The sequence below is a fragment of the Falco biarmicus genome, chromosome 4, assembly GCF_023638135.1.
Source record: "Falco biarmicus isolate bFalBia1 chromosome 4, bFalBia1.pri, whole genome shotgun sequence".
NCBI classification, from domain to species: domain Eukaryota; kingdom Metazoa; phylum Chordata; class Aves; order Falconiformes; family Falconidae; genus Falco; species Falco biarmicus.
The window spans coordinates 102,630,722-102,648,937 of record NC_079291.1 but is presented as its reverse complement, the minus strand read 5'-3'; the positions used below and the strand labels follow the sequence as shown (position 1 = coordinate 102,648,937).

Sequence of the window (18,216 nt, the reverse complement as noted above, 5' to 3'; positions counted from 1 at the left end):
TAAACAGTTCGCTGTGTAACACACCTACCTTTTTGTTCTCCCTCTCCCATGATGCGCAGCTGGACTTTTTTCACTGATTTCCATCTTTACCATTCTCACCTAATGGGCTTTCTATAGAGTTTTAGCCCTCTGCCTATGTAGTTTGAATGCTCCTTGTGCCTATTGGAAGATCTGTTTCTGCCCCAGGCACTACTTAAGGAAAATTTAGTGAATGCGAGTTTCCTGGATGCAGTTCCTGGCATTGCAGATGCCTGCAGGCTGGAGAGTTGTCTTCCTTTTCTTTACTGCATCTAGTTTCTGCTGTGTGCACATCAGAGGACACTGCAATTAGTCACAAACACTTATTTTTCCTCTTTTACATTCTGCCAAAAGTTAAGCTTTAAAACTACCTAATTTATCCACAACTGTAAGTCATCTCTTGTAAGCCCAAGAGGTATTTAATATGCATTTTAGCTAAAATAGACTTGTGGGGAAGAGAAATGTTTTTATTTGGAGTCTGAATAACTTGCATAGATACCTGATTGCGTTAAAGATATATCTAATATTTTAAGACACAGTGGAAAAAATAGCTTAGTATTCACTAGGCCACTGAATGGAATAAGGAGGGTGGACTTTTCTTTATTTTCTTAATTTTGTTTTAGAAAATTCCCCCAAATTTTTTCCTTTCCTTGTAGTTATGGTCCACAGAGGAGAGGGGGAAGCCAAGCCTTGCATGGTAGCAGGCTGGTTGGCAGTAGCAAACCACTTAATAGCAACTCTTTGCATAATCTCTTGCAGCTGAGTGGCATTAGCCAGCCTCAGTACAAGGCTGGGTCTGTACATGTGCCCGTAGCTGCGTGCCAGGGCTGGTACGTGCTCTTAGGAGCAGGCCTGGGAGGGTGGGCTTGGGAGGTAGGGGATGTGGAATTATTGCTGAGAAGTGTGTGCTGGGGGAGAGGGTTAGAGAAGCTTCCTTTTAAAAATAAGTTGTAAACAGAGCCAAGGATTGTCTTAGGCTTGTTGTTCCTTCATTTTTGTCATTGTTAGAATCCCTGCCAATCTATACAGTGTTTTTAAAAAAACTGTCTTGTTCTTGGTTGTGTTGTTTTTGTTTTGTTTTGTTTTATGCTGCATGTTGTATATGTAATGAATATTTTAAAGTTTGCATATGTTTTCCTTCTTTTAAAAGTATATTAATATTTTTGCTAATATTTACCTAATACAATTTTAGTTTAACTAACTTTGGATGATTTGAGTAAAAAGTTGCCAGTCATCATGTGTCAGTGCAAATTAAACTGTTGTACAAATTTATGATTAAAAAAAAAATAAATGTTTTTTTATCAGATGAATTGCAGGGTGCACAATCAGAGACTGAGGCTAAGCAAGAAATTCAGCAACTGCACAAGGAGCTGGTTGAAGCCCAAGAGCTAGCTAGGACAAGTAAACAAAAATGCTTTGAACTTCAAGGTGAGACCCAGATCAACTTGGTTGTGTAGGGTATCCATTAAAGTTGTATTTATCAGGTAGTCCTAAAAGGGGGTTCAGTTCTGCTGACTTAGATAAATTTCATAGCGTTCCCATCTCTTGCACAGAATATCAGAAACCTTTGCTTTTTTCTGAACTCTGTATACAGTCCAACCGAGCTCTGACTTGTTGATTCAAGATCGTAAAATCGTGGAATGATTTGGGTTGGAAGGGACCTTAAAGATCACCTAGTTCCAACCCCTGCCATGGGCCGGGACACCTCCCACTAACACCAGGTTGCTCCAGGCCCCATCCAGCCTGGCCCTGAGCACTGCCAGGGATGGGGCATCCACAGCTGCTCTGGGCAAACTGTGACAGTGTCTCACCGCACTTACAGTGAAGGATTTCTTCCGAATACCTAATAAAACTCTACCCGCTTTTAGTTTAAAACCATTACCCCTTGTAAGATAAACCAACATCCTTTCATAGTATTGAATACATACTTGAACTCCATATACTGCATTCTTATGAAATATATTCATCTGCAGATATTGATTAATCTGTATTTCAGTCAGATAATTTACGTAGTTTAATGTATTTGGTTTAGATCATCCTGTCGGATGTGTAGCTGTGTCATTATCCTCAGCAAAACTGTGGGTTGTTTTTGACAGGAAACAGTGTAGTCCAGTTTCATTCCATATTGTTCAGTGATTTTTATGGGATATATTTACAGCACTTGTTTTTTTTTTCATCCCACACCCGTTTGTGTTTAGCACACATGGAGTTTTTTGTTCAGGCAACAGATTGTATTAATTTCAAATTAATGGTAATACTACCACGATAATGGAATGGTGTCCTAATATTAACTTTTTATTAAACTACTTACACCATTACTAGCTTTCATAACTGAAATAATACGATTGTTTTAACCTTTTCAGTTAAGGGGAAGTTGCGACCAAAATTAATTACACAGCTGAAGTACTAACAAAAATTTGGGCACATTTTCACTTTCATTTATAGCGCTCTTGGAAGAAGAGAGAAAAGCCTATCGAGTCCAAGTTGAAGAATCTAACAAGCAAATAAATGCTCTGCAAGGTAGGAATTTACTTTTTTCACCCCACTCTTTAGGGAAAATATATAGCTTTGGCTGTTTCCATGGCATCATAAGCACTAATAAAGGAAAATGTTAATTAAGTGTATGTTTTAAATCTGATTTCTTTCACCATATCTTTGAATTTTATTGTGAAATGTTTCCTGTCGATTCCTGTGGTTCTAGTCATAACTTCGAAAATGCAAAAGATGTAATCTCTTGCACATAGCTCTCCTCCTTCAGCTTTCTCAGCTTTGAATGATCCAGGGATTTTTGCTGTGACTATTTTATCTTCAGGGCACTCAGAAGGTTTAGGGGTGTTTTATTGCTACTTGGTGTCTTCGCTTCATTAGTAGGATCCTGCCAAAGGAATTTTTAATCTAGATCTACATCCAACTTCAGAGCATGCATTAAAACTTCTGCAGCAGAGACGCTGTCTATGCTTTTTTGAAAAAACAATATCACCAAACACGTTCTTTTCAGCGCAGAATAATTATAGCAGAAGGGGATCCTGTGATTTACATAACTTCTGCATCATGTTAGCTTGTCAGCCTGTGCATGTGAGCGAGCTCATTGATCAAGAGGCTGTCTCGCCTTAAAATCAGTAAGTCGTTAGAGCAGGCGTTAGTTGGAGCATCTACACAGCTATTGATCGTTATGAAACTCGTTGGAGCTTCGTACCTTGGGCTTGTTGTCAGCGTACTGTTTGGCTTGGACCTGAAAACGGTTGGAAGGCAGATGAACAGACAGGAAGATGGACTGACAGTCCTCGCTTTCTTAGGAAATCAAAATGGCTTTAGCAAATTACGTCATGGGCAGTAATTTGTTGTGGAACGTAGTACTTGTCATATACCAGTTACACTGAGAAGCTTATGTAATAGCACTATTTTGTATGAGTGTCAGCAAAGAATATTTATGTGTTCTGCCATTGCTCTTGTAAGAAAGAGGAGTTTACGTAATGCTCATCTTCAGAGCAAGATGAGCAATTTGATTTTAAATATTACCCTGCTCATAATAAAAGTTCTCCGAGTAAAAAAGTGCTGTAGCAAAAGTTAAAATTAGAATTTGATAGTTATTTCCATGCAGAAAAAAAGAAACCTTTTTTTTTTCTCTCAAAAAAAAAAAAGAGAATCCAAGTAGAAGCTTGACAGGGTCAGACTTAACTGCAAGATGCCTTTTGTCAGTTCGGTGCTTTTTGTTTCCTGAACCATTCTCAAGTGAGGTCTTGCTAATGTTTCCTCCTCTTCTCTCTCCACTGTAGTTCAAAATGTTCAAAATGTCCTGATGCTCATTGTATGCTTGCTGCTTCCCAAACTTTTAGGGTGTGACGCATCTCAGAACTTGAGAAAAGTTGTCAGGATGTCAGGATTCTTTCTTGGCAGTCTCTGCAAACTGCAGTGGAGAAAAAAATCTTGGCCGCTTCATGCAGTAACGTTTCTTGAAGCATTTTCATGGAATCAATGTTTTAGGCCAGCCAGTGCTACATGGTTTTGTATGTTTGTCATAGAGAAGAGAAGGTGCCACAGAAACAACTGAGATGCTATCTCTAAGTGTGAAGTTCTTCAGATGAACAGATAGGAAAAACAAGGACATTCAAGTAACTTGTCATTACTTATTTAAAAAAAAAAAAAAAAAATGTGAAGCGTTCAGTTTAGATGAGGTAATGGCCTACATAAGTAAGAGGTGTAATGGAAGGTTTCTTTCTAATTGCTCTTTCAGATTCTATCCAGTGCCTCAGAAACCATTCCAATATTCTTGGTAGTAATTTTCCTGTGTAAGTTATTTCTACAACTCCACCAAACTTTAGAAACACTTGTATGCATTTGGATTGTTTTCATGCTTGAACATTTAAAGGGAGGGTTGTTCATTAACAATGCAGACAGAAGGGAAAAAAGAAATTTATTTGTATTACTGCAGTTATGGAGAAGCAGGAATTTAGCTTGGTTTGATGAAGAAAATCATATCAGGAAGATATGGTTTGAAAAAAAATTGTTCCTTTGCTCGTTAATGGGCACCTGCTATATTAGCAAGTTGTAATTCTTGGTATTTTAGAAATGTGGTTTCCTAGCATATTGGTTTGGTAGTTTCAAGACTTCTAATGGGTACATGGAAAGGCTATAGGTAATGTGTCATGTGTTGTTTTACTGTCAGGTTGTTCTCATCCACTACTTTGTGCTGTTCTGTTAGTATAAGCCTGTAGAAACTGTTTTCAAACAAATCAGATGGTAGTAAGTGTCGTGTTGCTCATGTATGTAAAAATCCATCATGCTGCAAACATTTTTGTTATGGAACAGATAGACTGTTTCGTCTTATACAGAATTGCTGTGAAATCTAATTTACTGTTGTCTAGATTAGCTCTTACGTATTACAGTATATAATACTCTATTTTTTTCCTGTACTGTCTTATTCTTCCAGAGTGTGAAATTGGGTAATTCATAGATTCTTTAATGTCTTGCTGGAGCCTGTTTAGAGGAGGGGAGGAAAAAGGTTTTTATGTTATATCAGTTTACGGCAAGACTTGCTCACGTTCTCAGTGTTATCTTCTGTAATGGATTGAGAGAACAAAAATAAATACAAGTAATCTATGAAGGTTACTCAGCCTTGGTTATCTTCCCATGCTTTCCACTATCCTCTTTTTGTCCCTTGTTTCTGAAACATAAAACCTTAAATGTGTGATTCTGACCCTCTACAGTATCTTATATTAGGTTTTCAAGTGATATTAAGTACTTCTGAGAGCAATTCTTCATTAATTTACTAATTGCTTTTTCCCATGTTAGAAATAAATGAAATACATGTGAATTCTGTGATGTACTCTTAAAAAAGCAAAACAAACACACTGACCAAATTTTGTTCTTTTTTAGTTCACTTTCCTCTCTGCTTCTTTTTTCCAGCTGTTTGCACTGAATTCTATTTGTGTGCATTTTTATGAAGAATATTTGTGCTCAGAGAAGAGATGTGTTTTAGTAATGAAACAGTTTTGAATGGGAATAATTTATAAGGTTTGCTTCATGCAGAAATGTAAAATAGCCTAGCATGTATGTGTCTGCTGCACATTTACAGTAGGCTGTTAATGCTGAAGGACTTGTTATAGTTCAGTATATTCGGTGCAGCTGTCCCTTTCAATTGAAAATTCATCTCACGCTTTGAAAAATGCTTTTTGCAAAGAAGTAATTTTTATTTCCTTTACTACATGTGGATACTGGACTAGAAATTAGAGACTGTGCCTGAAATATTTGTAGATATTACAAGTTAACTGCTGAACAAGCAAACATTTCCACTGTAGCTTTGCAAATGTTTGGCTTGTCACAGAAGTTTTCTTGCTTTTCCTCTTGTCCCTGAACCCCTCAGTGTCCTTGTTCTGTAATACTTGTTTTGCTTACCTTGAAGTTGGATCTGAATCTTGGTTTCAGATTTTGGAGACTTGCTTTAATATTGCGCGCGTAACCCTATCTAAGAAAGCTGTGTCCAACCATAATTCTTGTTTCTTTTGACTCTGTAATACGTGACCCCCATATGCATGTCTCTTCAAGGGTGCAGCATTTGACAAGATTAATATCTTTTTCAATAATATTAGCATTCTTTAGTCCTGTTAAACATCAACAAGTTGAGAAAGCAAGTTAGGTTTTTAGAGTTTCTGTAAATACAGTTTTACAAAATAATAACATTCACACATGCTTTCCAGCTCAGTTGCGAAGGTTACAAGAAGATATTGAGAATCTTCGTGAGGAAAAGGAGAGTGAAATTTCAAGCACTAGAAATGAACTAGTCAGTGCTCAAAATGAGATTCTGTCACTTCAACAAGTAGCGGAAAAGGCAGCATCAGAACGAGATACAGATATTTCTACATTGCAAGATGAGCTGCAAACAGTGCGAGCGGAACTTGAACGGTGGCGGAAAGATGCCTCAGATTATGAAAAAGAAATTGTCAGTCTGCAAGCCAGTTTTCAGCTCAGATGCCAGCAGTGTGAGGATCAGCATAAGGAAGAGGCTACTCGCTTAAAAGGTACTTGTTTAAAAGGATGTCACTGAGAAGGATACTACTGTTAGTACTAGTCTATCTGATGAATGTCAGTTATTCAAATCACTATTTGTTTCTCTGTAGTTATTTACTATGTCTATGTATGTGCACACATGTATATAATATGTGCATCAAGGCTTGTAGTGTTACAAAAGCTGTTTTGTATGCTTCATTAAATAGTAATTCTCTATTATGCCTAAACTAGCTTAGGTACCCTTTGGTATCAAGAGTAGACAAAGCAGAATTCCACTTATAAAAGATGGAAAACTTCTGCTGTTTGAGACATTGATACTGCCACAGATTTCCAGAAGGACTTGTGTAACTTCGGTATAATGTAAGCCCAGAAGTGAGTAGCTTCCGACCTTTTAATTTTTCTAGCAAAGCTTCACTCAAGACAAAGAACTGTATTTTATGACTTAATAAAACTGTTGATACCATCTCATTTTTAACATAAAAATGTTAAAGCAAATTTGCAATAAAAGCTTTATTCTGGATGCATGATGTAGAGACACAAAACTACATTGTTCTGAGCCCGCATAGGGCTGCTTTTAGGCTCGTTCATTTGCATTTCACTTTACCCGTAACGCACCCACGTGCCATAAGGGCTGGTTGAGCGCCACGACCCCGGGCCTGTAGCCTCAGTTCTTGGAGAATCCACTAACAGAGTTCAAAAGCTCATGCTGAAACTTTTAATGTGCCACAGAGAAACTCGCATATATAAAATATGCTGCAAGTTCTGAATTGGTTAATTTTTGAAGGTGTCAGGGAAGCCATTTACCAGTTCAGGCTCTAGTCTCTTGACACTGTATTGGTGAGATGTGTGTAACATTGATTTTTATCTTATTTAGCAGGGACTGATTTATTTTAAAGGTCTCTCTTTCACCCTCTAGTTACTGCTTTAAACATTCTGCTGCTTGTAGCAGAGGTGTGGTGTGTAGTGATTCTAGTTGTTTGCTGTTTTAAAGTCTGGGGAATTAGTTTCTTCAAATACTTTTCTGTCACTGTTCCTGAAATACTAGAGTAAGCCCATAAACAGACTGTTTTCTACTCCTTTGTGCCTTAGAAAAAGCTTGCAAAAAAAAAAAAAAAGCACTAGCTTGTTTAATGGCTTACAAACCTCATAACAGTGGAAGGTATTGTAATGTTTTATAGGTGCTTGTGAGAGAATTCATGTGACGTGATTATAATCAAGGATATTTGAGATTTACAACAGATACCAGCTTTTCCTCCATTTATTAGCTGGTGATACTTGAAGCCGTCATGAAATAATTTTACTCGATTCAATTAAATTTTATTCATCGCAGGTGAACTTGAGAAGTTGAAGGCAGAGTGGAATGCTCTGGAAGCTGAATGTGTTACACTAAGGAAGGAAAATACTTCGCTTGCATCTGAACTTCAGCGACAAGAGAAGGAGCTTTCTAGGTAAGGGCACGATAGACTTGTCTGGGAGGGTATCGTAGTAGCTGAAGAGAGTTTTTCTGGTTTTTTTTCTTCCCCAAAGTGGTACTACATGTCTAATGGCATTTCGATGAATGTATTGAAATTTTACTTATAGTATTGGACTGAACACACTTTCATGTCGAATTGTTATACCAAACTATTTTTTTCTATTTTGCAAATGCTTGTGTATTACTTGTGATGATGTAACATGACTGATAAGGTAACCTGACTTATTTTTCTGCTTTTAATAAGGACTTGGACGTGTGTGTTGTGCAAGTATTTAGACTTAACAGTTATACTTCTACTTAAAAGGATAATACACCACATAGATTTCCTAACCTAAAATTTTCTCAGTATTCAGGGTTGGAAAATGATTCTCAGATAGTATGGTGTCTCATGGAAGCCTGTCACATCATAAATGTAGTAGTGATGGGCAGAAACAGCACTCTGCATGATGCTATGCTTAACACAGAAATTCAAGTCCTGTTATTGCAAGCTCCGTAATATCTTTTGGGAGGGATTTTAGAGTACAGAAGTATTTGTATTTTACTGTATTTCTTCCGCTCTTTGGGCACATGACATTACTAAAGGCTGTCTAAATCTTCCGCCTTCCCCTCTTACCCCTTCATCTGCCATTATTATGTTGTTTTTCAGTTTCAGATATTAGAAATTAATTCACAAAATAAATATGGGACAGCAATTTTGTTGTATTGTAGAACCAAGTCTTACCATCATGCTTAGATATCTTTTTTTTTTTTTTTTTTTTTCCTTCTGGCTTCCTCACTGTTGTAAGATCTAATTGAAAAGTGGAAATTTCCCACAGTAAAACATTTCTAGAAGTAATGTGTTATTTTACAAGAATCACTTTTTTTTTGTTTTTGTTCCATCATGCCTTGATTTCCACTGTTGTTTTTCCCATACAGAAGGTCACAGGAGCAAATATAATACTTGCATAATGAATATATGCAAAATCTCCCCCCTTTTTTTCCTTTGTCTTGCACCGGCACAAATTAATGCTACTTGGTTATTGCACTGAAGTTTGTAATGGCTTAATTTAGACCTTTCTATGACTCTTACACAATTGTACTAAACTCTTGAAGAATATAGTAGCTATTCGCTTATGCAACTGGAGTAAACAGAAGTATGTATGCAAATAAGTGAAATATTTCTAAAAATCTTGGGCAGACTTCTCATTACAAATTTGGAGACTCTAAGAAATACTTAGTGAATAATAAAAAGTAAAATAAGAAACTAAAAAGTAGGAATGATATAATTAAATTACAGATTATGATTAATTATACACACTAAGCTGTGCATATATATTTATAAGCAAGACTATGTCCAGCCTTTTGTCACTACTTTGTATAGGGAGACAATGATGATCTGTACTTCTCTGATTACTTTAAGCTGACATTTCCATACTAAATAAAAATAATGTGTGAGGCTTTGGAAGATGAAAAGTGCTTTCATTTTTTTTTGTTTGTTTAAGTTTATAACACATGAGGAATCAATTTGATTTTGTTTTTCAGCTCTCAGAAACAGAGTTTAGCACTGACCAGCGATATAAGTGTTCTTGAAATGTCTCGAAAGGAACTTGAAAATCAGATGGGATCTTTGAGAGAAAAACATCAACGGGATGCAGCTAGTCTAAAAAGCCAACTCAGCGAAGCTGAGAGTCAAGCAAAAGATGTTCAGAAAGAGGTAACATGAAAGATTATTTCTGTTTTGAGAGAATGTAATGCCCTTTGACTTTTAAGCTAAAAGAAAAGGAAAAATATAGTATTTCTAGTGATTAAAATATTTTATACTCATACTTTTATTACTAGTACTTTTATGATAACGAACTGTATAAACTGAGAGCCAAATTTAATATGGAAGATTTCAGATAAAATGACTTGCATGTGTTTTGGGAACTTTGTAAAGTTTATTTTGCTGCATTACCTTAGTGAATTTACTTTTAAACTGTTCAGAAAGGTAAACCCCTATTCAGAGTCTTCCTGAACGTTGTGGTATAGAGTTGCATTAGCTGTTATGAGTCAATTTTCATTCTTTTTAGTCAGTATGATCTTCCTAGTTAGATTTGAACTTTTCTTTGACAATGGGACTACACATTCGTTACAAAAGTCTCCTTTCATCTTACTGAATGACTAGGCTGCTGAAGGTGTTTAGCAAGTGCATAAGGAAAAGCTAGCATTTTGAGCATATGTTTCATCTTCCTGTAGCCTCTAAAGACTACGTCTGGAAGAAGGTCATAGTCTCTAACAGTTATTTGCTTTCTCTTATGAGCATTTTGAGTGAAGTTTTCCCTAGAAACTGCTTTTAGTTTCTTTTGCAGTTCTTCTTTGCTTTGTCATTAATTCGTCCATGTCACATTCCTTACCATTTTCAGATTTCAAAAAACCCAGTCTTGTTAGTCTGTGGTTTTGTAATCAGATGTATGCCTAATCTTTAAATTTTGTGGTAAATGCCAGTAGTGAAAGTCATTGGTTCCATCGTGAGGACTACTAGAAAGCTTGTCTATTGACAAGCATCTATTGAAAAGTGACTTTGAAAAAGCTGCTTATAGTGTAGGAACACGACACATGCACCTAGTATTGTTTGTACTTGACCACACTGAGCTTTATTGTGTGATAGTAATAAGGGACAATTTTTTTAATGCCCTTCTTATATTTGAATTTGTGATGTGGGAAGAGGATTTGATTTACTTTACACAGAAAGTTGATTTTTGCACCTATTTGATTCGTGTTGGTATTTAAGCTACAGCCTAGATCTAAGAACACTATTTAAATATAAAGGACTCCTTGTTCTGTCTTCACAGTTTTTGCAGTCGTTTCCAATATGATAGTGAGTAATAGGTTGGTATGAGAGATGAATTAAGGCCTTGCATTTGCTTCATATTTCCCTCTTTTTAGTAATCCTAGCCCTTCAAAGTCAGGAACAAAAATTTTCATTTAGAAAAAGAGAAAAACCTAAACTAAGATTTTTCTACCCTGCTTTTATGAAAAGAGTACTCATCCAAGGCGAGGTGCTCTAGGCAGATGCCAGGAAAGGAAGCAGTGTGCTCTGCAAACGTAAGCATGTGTTGGGTGTCTGGGGGTCTGCAGACTTTTTTTTTTTTTCTCTCTCTCTTTAGTATGAAAGAACACAGACTGTGCTCTCAGAGCTGAAGGCAAAGTATGAGATGGCTGAAAAAGAAAACCAGTCACTCACAGAAGAGCTCAAACAATGTAAAGAAAACCTGAAGCTGCTACAAGAAAAAGGAAACAACGTAAGTCTGTACAAAATTATGTGGGGAAGCTGGGTTATGACACTGGCAGTTGTGTCGAGTATGTAAGTGTCAAATAGAAAAGGACAACTTAAAAAAACCCCCACCAACAGTTGTGTACTGCATTATATGCCAAATTCCATTCTGGTACTACCTGTGCAAATTTGTAGGTTACTACACCGTTACAATTATGCATGCAAGTTAAATTTACAGTTGTGTGACAGTTCTAAGTATGGCCTTAGATATCTGCTCTCTTGAAAATAGCTGGCTTAAATACTGAACCAGAACTAAGTAAAACTTTAATTTCAGAAAATGATATTACGGGTAATAGCTGAGAAACCTGTATCCAAATGAATGAATCTTTTTCAAGAAGCTTTTATTTTATTAGTATTTATTACAACGAGTGTTCCCTCCTTACTCTTGCTCGTGTTTCTCCACAGTGGTTAACCCTGATGGGCTTATGCTTTAAACAGTGCAGGTGAACTATCCTTTCTCTTCACTAATGAAAATACTCTTTTCTGTTGCAATTAATTTCAGAGGTTGTATCATTAGAATTGAGATTACAGCTAGGGACAACTTTTTTTTTTTTTTTTTTTTTTTTAATGCTGAAACTTCTGAAATCCTCCAAACATTAAGGGTGTGAGAGACAAGTTACGAGGTGGTCATAACTTTATTTTACCTACCTTACTACCCTGGGATGGCTGGTTTATTGTCTTCCTGTACTGCCTTTATGATCAGTGCAGGGTGAACAACTCCTGTAGTGGACAGTACAGAACAGGAGGATAATGGATGCTCTGTAAATAGCCCTTTAGAGAACTATTTCTCTGATTACAAAGAAGGTTTTACAGATACCATCCTCTCAAATCAACTGGCAGCTAGATGTCCAAAGTTTATATGAATACTCTCGCTGTAGCTAATTACTGAATGTAAACCTCTAACACAGCAGAGCTGTCAAAGTTGTAAAGAATTCAAAGCCTTTCTTACTTTTTCCAGCCATATTTTCGAGAATATGATGTTACAATTCCTTTGGAAACTGCTTCCTGCTTAAATTTCTTCTGCAATGCTGAGATAATATACTAAATAATACTAAAGTAGTCAGAAGTCAAAAACAAACAACAGACCACACTGTAATAGATCACACTGATTAAATAATTGTGAATGTGAGATTTTTCTGATCTGTTAAAATTATTAACCTCAGGATTAAAATATCAGTGGAAAAAGGGGGATAGTAGGGAAGAAATACTGTGAAGGGAATTGGAGCGCCTGATGAAAGTGGAAAAGCTTGAAAGGTAATGAAAATTTTAGAAAGAACGAGGTGAGTATTTAGATGACATGAGGAACCACAGCAGTCGCCAAAATCTGCTTACAGAGGGAGTTAGTTATGACAGTTGAAACCTGGAGGTCAGGGTATGATGAAGAGCATCCAACCATGTAGGAGCTTGCTTGCTGTTCAAGCAAGAATTACTCGCCATCAGCAATGTAAAACATCTATCTTGGGGGTTATTTGAAGCATCATGCATACTGGGCTGAGTTCCAAGGTCAAATTTTTGAAGTACCAGTGTGTCCTTGTGCTGGAATCATTATCTGCTGCTTCATTTCTAAGGACAGTGTTGCACAGAAAGGGACTTCCCGCTGTGGGATTTGTTCCTTTTTGCAGCCCATCTGTTCCTGAGTTTGCTTATCTTCATGTTCTAATACAAGATGCACATCTTGATGCAGCACCTAGTTAACTGTTCCTTTACAATAAGGAGATTTTATATATATTGGTAAGGTTGTGAAGGGGAAAATTTAATCGTTTGGAGGCCATTTCATTTAATATGGATATTTATCGTCTCTTTTATTTGCCAAGATGCTACAGCCATGAATGCGTAGAACTTAAAAAAGATAACAAACCCATAGAATTGTTCAGCAAACTAACAAATGTTAGGAAAGGCAAGGCTTCTGTACTCCATTTGGGATATCATTCAAGTCTTGAGTTTTTATACTTAAGTTTTACTTTTAAAAAACTGCAGTGTGGTGTTCTGAAACGCTTAGCAGTGTGGTGTACTACTTTTGCTTGCACGCTTGTAGTCACTGATTATTTCCTGATGCGCTTTATATGACAGATTTATGTGAATGGTTTGAGAACATTAGCTGCTCTGGTTGACTTAAACTTCTGGCACTTTTTTAAACACTGCTGTGATTATTTCTACCAACGTACTTTCTGTGGGAAGGTGGCACTCTTGATTTGTGGCACCAATGACACAAAAACTGTCCTGCATGAAAATAACTTCAGTAGTTCCACATAATTTTTCTATTAAATATTTGCCTTGATTAAAACAAATCTGAATTGAGTGGCAGGGAGTAGAATACCTTCTACGATTCCAATGTTTTGAACCTTACTGGAGGTTCTGTAATTGAGTGACTTCTACAAATTGGTAACAGGGTGAAATTATGAAACACTATGTTTTACAAAGTCTTCAAACATGAATTATTTATTTGACTGAACAAAATCAAGGTGGCTTCAGCACAAAAAAGTTCTTAAAACACTTAGCATGGTTTGAACTTAACCTCTGTGTGTCTTTGTGTGTGCACAAATATATAGGCTAGGATGCAGAGAAAGCAGATGTCTTCCAAAAGAAGACAATTCTCAAAAAGAATTGAAGTTCATTTTTGCTTTTATTCTCTCATATTAAGGATAGAGGCTATCTATCCAGAAAGTCAAGTAGTTTACAGTTAATTGAATATAGCTGAGTAAATGTGTTGATGGCTCTAACAAGGCCATAAGCTAGATGAACCCTGCAATATTGCCAGCTGGTAGTTTGGCCCAGCTGCAACACTTGATCAGTTTTCAGAATTGCATTTGGCCACAAGGCTGCTGACCTGCCAAAGTTGCTGATCTTGGTGCTATCTAATTGAAAAGTACTTCCCTGCTTTATGGTAACTCGGTGTTGATTGTACAGTCATGTTACAATCTCCTGGAAATGTTTGAACTACTGGGTTTGCCTGTGGACATAGTTGTAATTGATTCACTAATGGAGGAAAAAGATTGTTTTTCTTGGAGGCTGGTGATGGAAATGGGAAAGGCTAACTAGCAAGGAATGAAGAAGTAGGTGGAAAATTCAGTGTCTGGTGTGAGTCTTTGTACCTTAAGAAATCCAGATGGGATTTCCTATCACTTAAAAAAAAACCTAAAACCAACAATAAATAAGATACAGGCAAATCGATTTTACATTTGTATTCTTAAGTGCTAAATTCCAAGTTGTGACAAGAGGTTTCTTAGAACACTTTCTGCTTACTTCCCTTTATTTTTAAACATCCCTGTTCATTTGAGTAGAACGGTGTACTAACTTTGTATACCAAATTAGATAATGCTGTATTGTGTTAGATGTCTTTAATACATTTCAATTAAAACAGAACTCACTGACTGATTTTCCCCTCTCTAAATCATCTTTACCTGAATGATTTATAGCACAAAGTGATTTTTAATATCCCTTCCCTTCTTTAGCCTTCCATATTACAACCCGTCCCAGCCGTATTCATCGGCCTAATCCTGGCTTTCCTGTATTGGTGTTACGGCCCATTGTGGTAGCGAAAGGTACAAGCACTACTGTTCAGTCAATGTATGTTTGTCCCTCTCACCTGTTCGTGCCATCTCTGTATAAAATAGTGCATGGTGAAATGCTCACAGGTATTTCTTTACCTGAAGCAAACCCTTCATTTAATATGCCATTCTGTTGATACTGACGAGCTGAGCAATCAACTAATCATTTAACATCTGTGTGATTTCTTTAATTCTAACAGTGAAGTTTTGTTCTAACTGGTTCTGAATGTGCCTCTTCTAACTCAGTCTCAGTTTGCCTTTAGCAAATGGGCTACCTTTTGCACAATGCTGCGATGCTAGGGCCTGTAAGAAAACTTAATTGCCTAATTAACTACGAAAAAATGAAGAGTTTGCCTCTAAATAATAATAAAAGCCAACAAGCTTTGGTTCCTATTTATGGACTAAGAAATTCCTCTCTGGCTCTAAACACTTTAATTTTTCTCACTATTGCTATGAAAATGATGGAAAAAAAGACAAGATGAGAAATAGGTGGTTGGTTTGTATTCTGAACTCTCAGCTTGCATTTTCTCTAATGTGTCTCAGTGTGTCGTCCTCTTTAAAATGCTATTGTTGTCATGAAATGTTGTGACAGTCCACTAGAAATGATGTTGTAAGGATCCTGCTACAAACTGACTTCATAGATCTGGACTTAAACATTCAAAAGCTAAGTTAAAGATGTCAGTACTGCATAAACCTGTGTCTAGCGATTACTTGGCATACACAATGTTTTAAAGATCTTAAGCCCTCACATGTTTAATAGCAGATTTCTTTGAGGTGCACACAGTAATGAAGCTGGAAATACAGAACTGCCAAAAGTCCTCCTGATGATCCTCAGTCATGAAGAGCTGTGGACTTCCCTTTGCTAGAGAAACGGTTTGCTGTGATGCTCTGAGTCAGGACTAGCCTGCAGTAGGGCTCGTGGGTAACATTTTAGTGATGCCTATCAACAGGTACTCAAGACTTTCAGGAACCACGGGGTAAACTGCTTAGTATGAATTAGAACAAATATGATATTGATTTTTTTTTTCTCTCCACACAGAGACAATGGCCTTGGATGCCTGTGATGGCAGCTTTGGTTGCTGTAACAGCCGTGGTGCTGTACCCAGGCCTAACCAGAGCTTCTCCATGAGAACTGTTGTTGAATCCATACACCGTCCTCCCTTTAGAAGCTGGCAACATTCATATACTGAGGGAAAACAGATTAATTCTCTTCCTTTTTACCTCTTAATACAGCACAGCTCTGCGTGAGAACAGCAGTAGGGTCATTTGCTTTAAACTGTATAAAATGTATCTGTCTATAAAGAGGGAATAAAATTGTGATTCATCATACTGTGAGCAATATTTTTGCTTACAATTTCATGCAAGTTTTAAATTAGTATGTTGGGATTCTGAATACGATGGTGGCCTAAAGTAGGCTTCTTGGTACCAAATTATTTATAATGGCTAGGGTTGTGGACACTTACTTTAGAATCTGATTGCCAGATTTAAAAGGAAAAATACATTTCTGATTTGGACACCCAAGCCAAGTAACCCTGTAGATACTTGGAGAACAGATACAGTGTGCTCAGTGCCTTTCAGTACAAAGATTATTATTTTTTTTTAAACTAGTATACCGTTTTACTTGCTGTTAGTCACTGAGCTGTTGGGAACAAGACTTAAGAAAACTTCTCTTACCACGCCTTCTGAAGGAAGCATATTTTTCTTTGATAAGGATTGCTTTATTAATGATTTTTGGGAATAAACACAATTCATGTCCAGCCTTAAAGAGATAGAGATACTGATGGTGAAGACCAGCCTGAAGTATTTAGTGTGCGCGTGTGCGAGTGTAAGCATGTGTGTGTTCTTGAGTGAACTAAGGTGTTTCTGGGAGCAAGTACTTGGTCATTTGATGGACATAGTGCAGTGATTCAACTTACGTTAACTTTAGTTTGAATGTAATTTATTAAATTGCATATATTTAAAGAGATACGTTCTTTAAAAGTATGAATACTTTCTCACATATCACATGTATCAATTTATTTTTTCAGTCATTTGATACTTTCTGACTTGAGCTGGAGAAGCTCTTTAGATAAGCTTTTGTGGACGTAACTTTATTAAGAGAACTGCTACAGTACGTCTGTGATTAGCTGAAAAAAATCTAAGATACATAAAATACTACAGAATTTGAATCATACACCTGATGAAGTATTGTCAGGTGAAGATGATTTTAATTTGGTAGTAAAATTTTGTGCATCCCTCATCACATGGCTGTAAGTATGATGCAGTGGTCCCCATTATAAAGTTTATTTTCCTTATCTAAGTACTATAACTATTACTATTTGCTGACTTTTGGTGGGAATCACTGTAGTTAGTGCTGAATTAAATGTAGACTGTGGTTGTCTTGTTCAGCTCAACAGTTCTGTCAAAAAAGTTCATTAAAGACTTAAATAATATGCTAAAGAATGGTAAAGTAAAATGGCTCTGCTAAAGGAAAGTTCAAAATAGGGAGGTAATCTCAGCAATTCAATTGGCTTTAAAGAATGTTATGGCAATCGACAGGTAGTTTCAATATTTAAATAGAAATTTAGCATATAATTTACTTTGTGAGGTTTTAAGGGTCATTGTCCTTTAATTAAAGGTTTTATCTTAAGTTACATGGGATTTGCTAATGGGAGGATAATTAGGTGGGAAAAATAGTCCACAAGTGACTTGTAGAAAATAAATATTGTCATTTAGTTCATTCATTTCATCCTTTTCAGTTGCAGGAAGCCACCCAACCACAGAACACTCGTATGCCAGTGGTACTTAGTACCTCTTGTATATAGGTTATTGCAAATATTGTTCTGAAATGCTTAACTTCAGAATTACATTTTTTAAAGTAAATAATTGTTTTAAATCTATTTTGTAAAGATATAAAAATACAATAGAATTTCTGGAGTACAGATTAAACTATTTGCACTAACACACGTGATGTGCATGATTTAATAAAATAACTTTACTCTCCCTATGCATGTTTGAGTTGAATGTCATTTGAAAACAAAAGATTCATGCTAAGTTTCTTTTGCGCTAGATGTTGCCACATTTACTAGGCACAATGTCTGCAGCATGTCCAGTAATAGCAAAAGAATTTTTTTTCCCTTGTATTTCACATTTGCACTGGTTTCAGTTTTTGTCTAGCTGATCTCTCTCCTGTCTGTGGTTTTCAGAAAGAAAAGGGGGGAGGCGATCGCCATGGAAGGCTTGGGAGCATGTTGCTGTGGGGCAGGGGGCAGATGTTCACAGCTGCAGGGTGGGTTGTGCCTGTGGCAGATGTTGTGAGATTGGAGGAGCAGTGGCTGCTCATAGTGGGGCAATAGTGGAAAGCCCTTCTAGGGGAAGGGGGCCTGATGCTGCCTCCT

At 36.7% G+C, this 18,216-nt stretch overlaps 1 protein-coding gene across 31 annotated transcripts in view; it reads left to right on the top strand.

Annotated features, from left to right (window-relative positions):
* SLMAP (sarcolemma associated protein) overlaps positions 1-17,825 on the top strand; it is an 89,034-nt gene extending 71,209 nt beyond the window's left edge. For 23 of the 31 annotated variants that reach the window (XM_056336988.1, XM_056336977.1, XM_056336968.1 and 20 more), the window contains 7 exons: positions 1,324-1,446; positions 2,464-2,538; positions 6,216-6,536; positions 7,856-7,973; positions 9,521-9,692; positions 11,125-11,259; positions 15,879-17,825. In XM_056336988.1, coding sequence (XP_056192963.1) covers positions 1,324-1,446; positions 2,464-2,538; positions 6,216-6,536; positions 7,856-7,973; positions 9,521-9,692; positions 11,125-11,259; positions 15,879-15,968 — 1,034 coding nt within the window. In that variant the 3' untranslated portion in view covers positions 15,969-17,825. Of the gene's footprint in view, positions 1-1,323; positions 1,447-2,463; positions 2,539-6,215; positions 6,537-7,855; positions 7,974-9,520; positions 9,693-11,124; positions 11,260-14,743; positions 14,840-15,878 lie in introns of those variants that run through there. The other 8 variants (XM_056336991.1, XM_056336979.1, XM_056336971.1 and 5 more) reach the window with 1 other exon arrangement.
* The last annotated feature ends 391 nt before the right edge of the window (positions 17,826-18,216 follow it).